The 14,242-nt window shown below is 31.0% G+C and overlaps 1 protein-coding gene across 2 annotated transcripts in view; it reads right to left on the bottom strand.

The window, feature by feature from the left end:
• Positions 1–5,290: 5,290 nt before the first annotated feature.
• Positions 5,291–14,242, bottom strand: part of LOC134228591 (metalloproteinase inhibitor 3-like) — a 12,216-nt gene continuing 3,264 nt past the window's right edge. Inside the window, exons 1-5 of one of the 2 annotated variants that reach the window (XM_062710258.1) lie at positions 8,848–8,964; positions 8,518–8,609; positions 8,289–8,391; positions 6,254–6,378; positions 5,291–5,735 (exon numbers count right to left, since the gene is read on the bottom strand). In XM_062710258.1, the coding sequence (XP_062566242.1) occupies positions 5,565–5,735; positions 6,254–6,378; positions 8,289–8,391; positions 8,518–8,609; positions 8,848–8,956 (600 nt within the window). In that variant the 5' untranslated portion in view covers positions 8,957–8,964 and the 3' untranslated portion in view covers positions 5,291–5,564. Of the gene's footprint in view, positions 5,736–6,253; positions 6,379–8,288; positions 8,392–8,517; positions 8,610–8,847; positions 8,965–14,242 lie in introns of those variants that run through there. The other variant, XM_062710259.1, reaches the window with a different exon arrangement.

The raw sequence follows: 14,242 nt of genomic DNA, 5'->3' as shown, positions 1-14,242 counted from the left end.
CCTATGTTCCTAAAATTAGGAATGAAAATCATTCAGAGACGGACCACATTAAACTATTTGTATAAACATTTTTTTTAAATGTAAAAACAAATAGTAGTTTGCATACACGAACAAACAGGGGTCTGGGAAGGGGTGAGGGGAAGGATCGAGTTAATATTCCCAAATGAAAAAAAAGGGGGAAACAAAATACTATAAGAAACTACTTACAAAACACTGTGTTTTGAAAGTATTCCGATAGTATAGCAAATCACATGCAAATGAGCTAACAAAACACTATAACAAATTACTTTGAAAACACTCTAACAAACTACTTATGAAACACTCTAACAAACTACTTACAAAAGACTGTGTTTTGAAAGTATTCCGATAGTATAGCAAATCACATGTAAATGAGCTAACAAAACACTATAACAAATTACTTTGAAAACACTCTAACAAACTACTTATGAAACACTCTAATAAACTACTTACAAAAGACTGTGTTTTGAAAGTATTCCGATAGTATAGCAAATCACATGCAAATGAGGCTAACAAAACACTCTAACAAACTACTAACAAATCATAAGTAACAAATCATCAATAAACCACTAAATTTGAATTTTAAAATTATAATCCACATGCAAGTCTTTGAAAACATCTAAACACAACCTAAACACAATCTCATTTTGATACATTATAAACACTTCTTGTTTCACAGTATTTTGAATTCAAGGATTGACTTTTCCAATCACATACATTTTCACAGAATTTTCAAGTATTATAATTAATTCATACCCAAATGAAAAAGAAATCTAACAAAATACTTTTAAAATATCTTCAAAACCCTACCAAAACATACTTTTGTATTTTGTTTGTACGTTTTGAAAGTGTTGCATTTAACGAAACATCAATGCAACACTTTATAGGATTGGGATGGCATGGTATTTTGTTAATGTTTCATTAGAATGTTGGTGTTTTATTAATGTTTCTTTACACTCTGCAGAAAGAAATTGCATTTTGAAAGTATTTCGTTACACTTGTGTGCATCCAAGTAATATTTTGTTAGCATTTCATTTGATTAACAGACATGTTTAGGGTTGAATTATCTAAGAGTAGTAAAGACTTCCAAGAACAACTTATCTATTTACATCCTGTGTTAGACTAGTATTTGCGCCAATTTTCAAACCACCAGCACTATAGGTCAGAGAGAAACAAAGAGATTGGTGAAGGGACATGCAAAGTTTTAGATAATGTTATTGATCCCTGATTGGAAAAAGCAAAATCAGGATGAATCTGGATATAAAAGAGGTATTTATTATTGCATGTCATAAAGTTATAATTCTTTTTTACTGGAGTACAGTATAACCTTCAGTCTGTGAATGTGGATGTGTATATATGGCCTGTTTTTATTGGGTTTTGATTTATTTTAAGATTGTCCTCTAAGTCTGTCCATCTTATTGACAGCTAGTATGTGCATCTGTCACAATAAATTTAACCTTGGTCATAACTTTTGAATAATAAGAGATAGTGCTTTCATATTTCACATGTACATTACCACAAAACTTTCTAAATATACTATGATTACCTTTAAGTTTTACCTACTTTCCAAAACATAACATTTTAAATTGATCATTTTGAAAGAGAAAAGAAAGGGCATTCAAATTATACATGTTTATTACACATGTGAAAAGACTTTTCTAAATATATCATGACTTTTGACTCTGTGACCTTGACCTAGAAGTTTAACCTACTTTTCAAAAATATTATATTGTATAGATAACTTTTGAATCAAAAGAGATAGGACTTGCATATTTGACATGTACATTACCTGCAACAAAATGTTTGAGAGCATGCTATGATTTTTCCCCTTTGACCCAATTTTCAAAAATTGATATATGATAGGGGTGCACATTTGACACACAATCTGCCATAAATTATGGCATCCCATTCACTAAAACACAGAAAGCAGAGGACCACAATTCTTTGAATTTGCTTGTATAATCTTGATAGATGGAAACATCCTCATATAATGTAGATTCAAGTTTTTTATGCCACACCATGATTAGGAATACATGTATAGTTTTGTCATGTCCGTCCTCCACCCTTCCATCTGTCTTCACATGATGATACATACTGATGTAAGCTTTACAATGCTTCACTCTTTTTTACCTTGACCTTTCCTGTGACCTTGACCTCACTTTTCTAAATTTAATGTCTAGATCAGTTTTTAATAAACAATTCAAGATATATTTATCAAACTCCATATGCTGATACATACTGCTGAGAGGTATTAATACATCAACTTATTTTGACCTTGAATTTTCCTTTGACCTTGACCTTACTTTTTCAAAATATGTGTTTATCTAAGTTTTAAATAAACCATTAATTATAGTTTTATCAAACTTCATATGCTAATAGTAAATTCATACTGATGTAAGCTTGTCAACTGCAACAACATTTTGGCCCCAACCTTTCCTTTGACCTCTCTTTTTTTAGAAAAACTGTTAAGCTCTGTTTCATTAAATAATTCAAGATACTTTTATCAAACATAATATGCTAATATGTATTAGTGAAGCTACTAAACTGCATCAAAAACTTCACCTTGCACATTCCTGTGACCTTGACCTCTATCCTTTTTTATTTGTATTTCGCTTAGTGTTAAAGAAATCATTTAAGACATTTTTAAAACATCATTTTTCGACCCCCATTAGTCCCCCCGGGGCAAAATCAAAATTCCAAAACCTTACTGCACATCTACATGACACTACCAACCATCTGCCAAAAGATGATTAGGCTACTGTGTAAAATGTAAGAGGAGTTCAGGGAAGACGGGGCTTTTTGCATAAAAAACGTCCTTTTTCGACCCCCATTTGACCCCCCGGGGCAAAATCAAAATTCCGAAACCTTACTGCACATCTACATGACACCACCAACCATCTCCCAAAAGATGATTAGGCTACTGTGTAAAATGTAAGAGGAGTTCAGGGAAGAAAAATGTGACAGACGGACGGACGGACGGACATGAGTAACAACAATATACCCGAACTTTCTTTAGAAAGTGCGGGTATAATAAGCAATCAAATTTTTATATCTATATTGACATATTTTGTTTGCTTCAGTATACATGTATGCATTTAAAAATTCTACAAATTCAGTCAGGGGGATCCGACCCCCCCCCCCCCCCGACCCCCAAACTGGTTTACTTTTCCCTAAGCGGGGGACACAAATTCTCTGAATTAGTTTGTTCTCCCTGAATTAGTTTGTTCTCCCTGAAATTGACAGAAACCCTCTGCTCTAATTTGGACCGCGAGCTTGGAAACTTTAACGTCGATTTTACTCTCACATGCGTACGTATGCGTCGTATGCGTAATGGTTTTAGCATGTTCACACTGGGAAATGTAGCTTGTGTTTGTTGAGACTTTCTTACAAACATTCACTTGTACCAAACCAGCTGGATTCTGTAAATTCTATCATAAATAGAAAATTCTTGGGATTTATTGGGCGGGCAAAGGATCATTTCATTATAAATAGGGATCTGACCTTAGGACCGGGCCTGGTTTTTTCTCTACAAAAAGCTTGTCGATTTCCGTTCTGATTAATGGCATTAGGCTGAATACATTTAACAATTTGTTTTTCCTAAATCTTTTTTTAAGTGAGTAGAGGTAGAATGAACCATTTCATTCATTCTCTGAGTTTGTTAAATCCAAGTATAATAATTGATTATGTTATTTGTCTTTACTTGTCTTGCACATTGTCTACTGTCTCTGGAATTCTATTCTTTATGTCTAGGCTATTTGTCCGTGGATAAAATAAAACATGTCATTAATGTGTGCAAATTATATAGGCCTAAATGAAATCTAAGGGAGTACAGTTACTGATATATGTAGCAAAATCAATGGGATCAAATTCTAAGGAATATATACAATTGAAATTAATCGTAGTTCATTGCTGCCAAGAATATCTGTATCGAGTAATACAGAGTGAGTTATCCTTGTCCTTGGAGAAAGTGTGCTTATACTGAGGTTTGTTCCGCCTGCCTGACAACTGTACATTTGATTGTTACGATTTGATATCTCTTTAGTGTTCCTTATATCAAGAATGGGAATGCAAAAAAGGATAAATAATTGAAGGAAAATACACAAGTCTATATTAAAAAAAAATAAAACGGTCTTTGAAAAGGCGAAATTTAAAACTTTAAAAGTGTGATACCATGTGGATTCGAACCCCCGACTTTAAAAAGAAAGTTTCCACGGTGTAAAAAGTCAGCGCATATATCAAGCTAGTCTGACTATATATGCATGAAGGTATATAAATTTGAAGCAGGGTATCAAAATCAGATTACCTCATTTTTTGTAGGTTTTTTGTGAAATTCAACCCTAGGACAGGGGTGCCCCTAAAAGAATCCTATCTTAAATTATTCTTTACATTCCAACCTATCAAAATATCACATTTTTATTTAGGGACAGGCTTGCGCTGAAGGGCTTCTACGCCAAAATCCATGCAAAAATCAACGCTTTAACGGACAAAATGGTGTTTCAGCCAACTTTGGAGGTTTACTGTAAAGTTGTAAATAATGAATCTTAGATATAAAATACAAATTAAAAAAATTTAGACATATATACGGTAGAAAACAGCAAATAAAGATTACTTCTTAAATGTCACCTTTTCCGGGAAATTGTTCTCTCCTACAGGTCAATTCTGTTGTCATAGTGAATACATCCTTTGCTGGATTTAGAATGTTACAGTTACTCTCAACCCTTAGAACTACCATCGGAAGGGTTGAATAATAATCCTATGAGAAAGATAAATGCTCTGGTGAACTCAGTGCACAGGAGAATCAACGCTGTTACTGATGCGCAAGGGAGATGATGAGAATTATTTTAATTTTGGGGGGTATCAACATATCTATTTCAATAACCAATGAATTATCAGTCAAAGTCACACAAGATTTTGGTCACTTTTTGATTAAAGATGAATTAAAAATATTTGATAACAATATTGGAAAACATATTCGAAATAATAGTTTTGATTTAATTCAAAAGTTTTACTATGTCTTTCTTTATCCTTTCAGTATATTTATGAACTTAACACGATATTTGAAGCATAACATATAAGTTTTGAACTGAGTAATTGTGTTTTTTCCCTGAAGTCAGAAAGTGTCAGTAACATTTCTTTATCTTATGTCGTGTAATTTGTCTAATCTTGAGACGTACCAAAAAGGAAATAAACAAAACTCAATTAATATCTATTATATTTCTTTATTCAAAGATATACCGGGTACTTTGTACATAAATTTAAAAAAAAATTGTTCGTTATTATATAACTTTCTGATGAAGGATATCGGTTAGAAAATTTGGAATCAGTTAGTCGTAAGAATCAATTCAAAACTATAATATTCATCAGTTGTTGTTTTCCAAAATTCAGTTAAAACTTTATTTATAGATAATATGGCTGTTTGGATATGAGATCAGGGGAGAGGGGTATTGATCAGTTTGCAAAGTGTGTGTTAACTGTTTTAACTGATGTTACTGCCGAGTCTATTCTTTTTCGATTGCCATTCTTAATTTCTTTATTTTAAGTGCCGCTTATTTTCCTGGTCTATATTGTCCATTACAGGAACGGGTGTCCCAGTCACATCCGTACTTTGATTTTGTGCAGGCATTTTGAGTGTACCAACAATTTCTATTAGATCTTATGATACACTGGTTATTTGACTGGGCTGGACACTCACTTCCACTGAATACGCAGTCAACAATCTGAAAAATATTAATTCATTATTATCATTAAATGTTAGCAATCAATCTTTTAAGTATGTAGGCATATCATAGCCATTTTAAATTTCATTTAAAACATTATCAATGCTTGCAGTATCTATTACCGATTAATCTCATTATTCCCCTACTGTCATCTTTTTGTTACGTTGTTTCATGTAAAATAAATCTCATTTGTTGTTGGGAGAGTAACTGTAATTTTAAACAAAGTCCCTGGTGACTGAAACCTTTTTTTCTTTTTTAAAGATGAAATTTCCATGTTTTAAATTGTGGGACAAATAATGTTGATCACTTTTAGTTAGAACTTCACTTAGAAGTATTACACTTTTAATTACTGTTCAATATACAGGTTTTTGTCAAATATTTTTCTTCGCAAATTATTTAAAATGAGAGTAAAAATAAGACGTTACTTTGATCAGAAAACAGCTAATTAAAAATAAATAAATAAATAAAAATTCCTCTCTGAAAGAAGAAATCTAAACCCAAAAAAAATTATTACTTACCTTGCAGCCACAGTTTCTTTTGTATATTCCGCGTTCAAAAGCTTTTCGTTGATATTTTGATAGAGATTTATAACGATGAGTGAAAGCACATAAATTTGTAGTCCAAACACCTCTTCGTATGCCACCTAAAAAGAAAGACAAACGTAAACTTTCCATCGTCAACTTCCCTTACTAACTCAACATTATACGAGGTAAATTATCGACAAAAAAGTTGATGAAACAAGAATAGCAGCAGTTTCATTTAAAGTCATCATTTCGTAAGTAATTTGGTCGATACAATTACATTGTCAGCAAATAGAATTTATCATTAAGTCAAATGCTTGCTGTGGTTTTTTCATACTTATTGGTATTCCATTATTTACACATTGAATTGACGACGAATTTTCCCGTTTGTTCCCGATCATGACAAGGAGCACACGTCGGGTGTGACCGGTCGGCAGGGGATGGTCAATTCTCCTTGGCACCTGATCCAACCTCTGATGTTTTGGAGGTCTGTGTTTGCTATGCTCCCACTTTGAATTGTTTATTGACTTTTGATCTTGAATGCTTGTCGTTATCTCCATATTTTTCATAGATCAATAAAAACATTTAGCCATATGATGCTGTCTGTACTCTAAAAACCTCCTCTAATGCCTCACAAAAAGATAGTTTTATGAATACTGTTTAGAACACATTAAAGGTGCATAGACACAGATTTAAGTTATTTTATGTATAATATCACGACTTATATATTGTAATAGCTTTTCACACGAAAATATGTTAAAAATCTTATTTCATCTAAAAGTTATTGAAACTTCAAATTTTTAGATGGGTTTGATTGACACGTCCTTGCACTTTCAGTTTTAATTTTATTTTTAATATTGTGTATTACTGAAAAATATTGAAAATATATTTCAGAAAATTCAGATTAAAATGTTCGTAAGCAAAACAAACGCAAAGTATATTGACAGTCCGTGCAATTAAGGTGATCAGACTTTAACAATTGAACACACCTGGTGAATCGTAAACATTAACAATAACAGCTCGTGCCCTGTTTACAAAAACTGTGTACGGGTGTGTTCAATTTGCTAAACTCTGTACATAACGCTAAGCGAGGATTGACGATACCTGTAAAGGGGTTTTGCTTTCGGACATTTCTATTCTGAATATAATTATTTTTCTGTATTGAAGTTTTAATATTTAAAAAAAGACAAGAAGAGAAAAAAGTTTATTTTTTCATAGTGTCTAATGCTATTTTTTTTTCTTGAAATTGTGGCAATAAATAAAATAAAATTAAATAATGCAGTAATGTAAATTTTCTATTTAAAAATACAAATCGTGTGATCAACAATTTATTTAGAAGGTTTCCTTATATACTTAATCGAATTTAATTAAAACAATATAAATTTGTTTTGATAACAGTACTAATATCAGTATATTTTCTATCTTGAATTTACATGCATGTTTAAATAATAGATAAAACAAACACACAAATAATACGTTGTATTTCCATTAGTGAACTCTTCAGAATTAGAGGCGCGTTTGGTCGTTTGACTGGGACAGCATGACATTGCGGATAATACAAAACATGCTAGTCTCAATCCAATTTTAAATGTTAAGTGCATTTGTCATTCTAACTAATGAATAGAATAACTAAAAGACGTGTGTAAAAGAGCGAAAACCCTAACTTTATCGTCCATTAATAAAAAATACGATATTTCCGAGGTATGTGTATTGTCTTTAAATGTACCATTACGATAAATAGATACATACGATCACCAATAGATGTAAATTAATATCCTTGTCATCTGTACTCTTGATTTACATAAAGTCCACAACAATAAGATATTTCATATGCAATTTGTTAAGATTTGTTCATCGATATTCAACATGTTGTTTACATGTTTATATAACGTTTGTCCCAGAAATCCCGCGAGATTTGTACATTCTCCGACTTTTTCACAAAAGAGCGCACTAAGAACTTTAACTCTTCAATAGTGGAAATAGAACGTATTGAGAACATTCTGTGGGACTATATTATTTAAAAAAAAACTACCTGCAATGATGTAAGTCTTATTCAATTCAAAGTAAGAACCACAAGCAGCACTGTTAGAGGCGGTGTATATTGATCTTCTTCCCAGGTTTGGGCCGTAACCGTTCTGTGGAAGTAAAAATCATTATTATAAAATGCTGAAAATCAATCTTTATCAGGTAATCTTTTTGTAAATACACTTAAAATTAGATTTAAGACAGGCACAAAAGTAGAAAAACAGTTTAAAAAGTACTTTGTAATCCTCAAGAATATTGACTTCATATTTCACTTCTTGTCCAAATTCGTTGTTACCCAGTTTTCTAGCCAAGACTTTTGCCTTGACAACTATAAAAAGGAGAGGAAAAATGCAAGAAATTAAAAGCACAAAATTTAACTATTAAATTTATTTGTATAAAATTATTTGCACAGTAGTTATTGTGATAACTATGAATTTTAAATGTAACAAAACTCATAAAATTTAAATATATAGATACACCATATAAAAATTTGATGTAAAAGCTTGTACAAAATTAATTAAAAATTAAAAGGCAATTATGGTAAGAGTATAGAACACTTGTCTTACCAAAGCCAGCGTTACAGAACTGTACTTGAGGATGCTGAGGCAAACAAGTACATGCCATGGAATAGGTAAAACAGGCAACAAATATCAGAGATAAAACGATAGTATGCATGATCGTGTCTCGTGAAATACTGAGATTTCTAAGTTCTTGTGAATATATATACGACTTTAACGCGAATTTTCAAAAAACCACAGTCATAAAAAATAAAAAATTTAAAAAAATCTTACATCTTAATAGAATTAACAAATTGCGCAAAAAAGAATTTCGTAAAAAGGAAAATTCCACTAAGTAATTGACAATTTATTAAAATATTCAGTTTGTTTACATGAATTCGTGAACTCAGCATATGGGATTTTAAAGTATTCAGATAGGGGAATCTATAAAGTTTCATTTTTCCCCTAAAAAAAATTAAACATTGCATTACAGCTAGAAAAAAAAACAATTTTGCAAGGTTTCAATTTTCTTAAATTTATTCAGAGTTAGGAACTCTTATTATATAATTGTCATAATAAAAACACAATAGATTTGTTTTTATTATTTACTACTAAAATATGTGCACTTTTATAATCAAACGTGATGTACTGCACAAGGTAAATCTGTAGATCTACCTTGAGGCTAAATGAAATGATAATTACGTTACATTCGGGATTCCCCTCAATATCTATTTTGAAATAATTAATTGAAATCTGCGAAGAAAAAAATAAGAAGTTAAATCCTTCGTCTGAGTATTTGTTAAAGTGGATGTTTATTGTCTATTTGTGACACACACTCTTATTCAATTGTTTTTATCTTTTACCTGCTCAACATTTTGTTTATATTTATCACCCCGGAAAGCAAAGTGATATTAAATTTCATTGTCTGATTGTCTGTCAGTCTGTCTGGTTGTCACAAAAAACTTTAAACTTAGTCATAACTTTTGAATGATATGATAAACTTCTAGCTTTCATATTTCACACGCACGTTACCTGTGACAAGACCTTTAAATTTCCTGACTCTGTGACCTTGAACATGATGTTTGACATACTTTTCAAGAATTTAACATTACATAAATATGGTCACAAGTTTTGAAAGGAAAAAGCAAGGCTTTCATATTACACATGTATATTACCTTTGCCAAGACCTAAATATACCATGATTTTTTACCCTGTGGCCTAATGCTTGAATTTTAACATACTTTTCAAACATGTTATATTTCCTTATACCTTTTCATCGAGAGTAATTGGACTTTCATATTTGACATGAGCATTACCTGTGACAAGAAGTGTCCGTGCATGCTATGATATTTTGTCATCTTAACCTTGATCTTCAAGTTAAACCTAATTTTTGAATACTTTGCTGATTACTTTTGAATGGCACTACGCAGTATGCCATAGATAATGACATCCCATCCTAAATGACACCAAAAGCGGGGGATCACACTTTTTGAGTATGTTTGTTGTGACTTTTATTCGAATGTCATTATGAAGCTGTTAAATAATCCTCATGATCAGTGTATAATTAAGCTTCGTTCACATCCAGTGCTTGAAAAATTCCAAACTGTCATATCACTTGTGTTCTTGAAATCATGATCCTGTCAAAAAGACCTTTTTATGTTTTAACTCATTTAAAATACAACACACTCCAAAATATTTTCTTTTCATAGTATTTTTTAATTAACCCGCATAAAATACCATCCCTTAATGTTTATTTCATTTCATTTCATATACAATAAATTGTATTTTAGATCAAAGCGCAATTTTTTTTATATTTTGAATTTTACAGTTATATAACAAAGGTACAGGTAATATGAATATTGTTACAACAATAAATAAACAAAAAAAAATAATTTTTTACAATGAAAATTAAAATTTAAAATGTAGGAGATGTTTATTTTCTTCCCTTTATTCACTTTTCCACAGTCTTGATATAAATCCGCGTGTAAGTATAGAATATTGAAAAGAATTGTTCCATGCATAAATATTATTGCGGAAAATCGTTTGATTTTAACAATGTCGGTTCGCATTTCCTCGAATCAAAACAAAACGTAGCAATTATATCAAAGTGCGATTTGATATAAATTGAAACAGATGAAGAGTAATTTTGATATTTTGAAAATGTGGAAATACAGAATTTTCATTTTAACTTTAGGTTTATCATTAAATATATAGAGGGAAATTTTTTTGAAATAATGACTTACAATTATTCTTTATATCACAAGAGAGTGATAAATTTTTTAATGAATAAAATTAAAGAAATAAAATTAAAAATTTATTTACAGGTTTCATGGATATGGAATGCTTAACGCAACATAGTAATTTTTTCCTGATACATATAAAAAGAGTAGTCAATATTTATTCTGCCCATACCTTCGGGATTCAAATTATATTTGCACTGTAAGTCTGGGGGTGATAGGGGTATTCAAAAATTGCCTAAAAATCTACATTTAAATAAGCTTTACATATAAGAACTTTTAAATTTGTTAGTTAATATATTTTTGAAGCAAAAGCAATATTCCAATTGAATTTTTTAATGTGTATTTGTAGATTCATATAACAAAGTAGGGTCACATTTTATTGAGAAAGGGGGAGGGGGTAATTTTTCCGCTATTAAATCAAAACTTGTGATATTAAATTATTAACATTGCCAAAATTAACGACAGGTTTTTTCACAAAAAAATTTTGAATTTGAAAATACGCAATTTTCAAGGCTTAGATCATTCATAGTTTTTCAGTTTAAGGCCTTTAAAAATTATTTTGATGATATGTATATCAAAAAGATGACTATGTTTTTGTGTTAAATGGTTAAAGGAATAAGCCAATGAAATTTGACATTTATATCAAAAAATCAAGGTTTAAGTAGTTCATTGATTAAAACTTTTCTCTCCTTGTAAACAACTAAAGGGTGGTAACTTTTGATGTTCTGGTGCATACGTAAGGTCCAAATATACAAAAATAACGAAAATTAAACGACAGGAATTTTTTGGGGTAGGTGTGTTGTACATCCTTAAATTCCAAAATATTTTCTTTTCATAGGCATGACCAAGATGAGCAAATATTTTGAATTTTACATTACAAAGGTACAGGTAAAGGTTACATTATTAGAATTAAAATGTTTGATAGAAATATAAATATTAACTATTTAATTGTTATACAATTATAACTGAATTATATAAAAAGTTTATCATTAAAATATAGAGGGAAATTTTTCAAACTTTTTAAAGATGATTAGAAATATTATTTATTTACAGTCGGATAAGTCAATAGGTATCTAATGACTTTTAGCGGTTTGTCGCAAACTTAAGGTCACATTCTTCTTGTGATAAAAATTAACATTGCCAAACCTTAGTTCGAAAGAAATCTTGCCATCCAAAATGGCTAGAATTTCGATGTTCTCGAACTTTTGTCTTACACGGTTAGAAATATTTCTGAATAAAAAAATATAGAAACTTTTTTCACGCAATAAATATAAACTTTTTTCAATGGGTGGTACTGTAGTTCTCTAGTCGTAGAGGACATTTCTTTTAGACCAGCGAGCTACAGATATGCAGGTACAAAACATTATATATAAAGAACATTTTTCCGACTTTTAATTATCATCACATATAAATACAATCATGCAAAATAAAAGCAATCTTTAATGTCAACATCAAAATATTTGCGTGTACAATCAGTTTGTTTTTAAACAAAATAAATTTGCAAATGACCAAGGACAAGGTAAGTAAATTTACGAGTTCCATTTTTATAAAAAAGCAGCTGTCTATAATATCAAAAACTAATAGAAGACATAAGTCGAGTAAATCAACAAGAAACATTAGATCTGAAGAACAATTATCCGACTTCAAATTATCATCACGTTTTTCTATCGTCAACTTCCCTTACTTAGGCAGCAGTATACCCTCATCACCTGTATACGGAGTATATATATCTCAGTTGATTCGTTACGCAAGAGCATACTCTACGTATGAACAATTTCTAAAACGAGATAAATTATTGACAAGCAAGTTGATGAAACGGTAATATCAGCAGTCTCTTTAAGTCATCATTTCGTAAGTTTTATGGTCTTGTCAGCAAAAACAATTTATCATTGAGTCAAATGCTGACTGACTTTTTTCATTCCAATTGTTAGTCCATTATTTATACACTGAATTGACGACAGATTTTTCCGTAATTTCCTGACCATGACAAGGAGCACACGGCGGGAGTGACCGGTCAGCAGTGGATGCTCACTTCTCCATGGCACCTGATCCCACCTCTGATGGTTTGGAGGTCCGTGTTTGCTCTGCTCCTGTTTTGTATTGTTTAATGGACTTTGAGATTGAATATAGTTCGTTATATCCATATCCTTCTCCCTACGTACAAATACCATCATACAAAATAAAAAAAAAATAGTTCTTTAAAATACCATACTACTAAAACAATGAAATACCTCAATCTAGGAGGTAATTATAAACAAAGAAGTTGCTTAAACAGAATATCAGCAGTCTCGTTTAAATTTATCATTTAGTCAAATGCTGACTGACATTTTTCATACCAATTGTTAGGCCATTATATACACACAAAATTGTCGATGAGTTTTCCCGTTTTTTCAGATCATGACAAGGAGCACATAGTAATTGTGACCGGTCGGCAGGGGATGCTAACTCTTCCATGGAATCTGATCCCACCTCTGATTTTTTGCAGGTTCATGTTTGCACTGCTCTTATTTTGTATTGCTAAATGGACTTTTGAGCTTGAATACTGTTTGTTATATCCTTATATTTTATTCTAGAAGATTCTGGTCGAGAATTTAATAGCAATCAGGTAGAATACTCAACCAATCGTTGGGAATTTTAAAGGTCAGGCAGAATATTGAACCGACCATTCCTTGTTGGGTAGTCTACAGAGCAGGCAGAATATCAACACCGAATGATTGTATATTTTCTATCAATAGTTGATTGAAATATAATTAATGAAAATGGTCTAGAAGAATGACTTTCCAAATACCGTATAAGCAGAATTCTTAGCGAGGAAATTTTGGCATTGTTAGCGAAGGTACAAAGATCGCCTAAATTAAATATCGCTAAAAATAAATTGCGATTTATTTGAAAAAGCTTCTTTAGTGAGATTTTTAAATTCGATAAAATCGCATCTCGCTAAAAATAAAATACCAATTTTTAAGGACATCGTCAATTTGCTTCTCGCTAAAGAACAAGGAATGGTTTCTGACAAATCCTGCCCTGTGATTTTCTAAAAAATAAAATCTGGTGTAAAAGATGAAAACTAATGCTTTCTGAATCATTGAAATTCCATGCAGAAAATCATACAAATCATTTTTCTCACATGTGTTTTTAAATGCTAATTGTGACGTCATAAACATGTGCATTTTCCATGTTTCCAATTTTCAATGGAATTTTCTATCAGAAAATATTGTCCACAGGCA

This window comes from Saccostrea cucullata, unplaced genomic scaffold (assembly GCF_032062105.1).
Source record: "Saccostrea cucullata isolate Sc308-1 unplaced genomic scaffold, CSIRO_AGI_Scuc_v1 ctg5492, whole genome shotgun sequence".
In the NCBI taxonomy this organism is placed as follows: Eukaryota; Metazoa; Mollusca; class Bivalvia; order Ostreida; family Ostreidae; genus Saccostrea; species Saccostrea cuccullata.
This window is presented reverse-complemented; position numbering and strand designations above follow the sequence as displayed.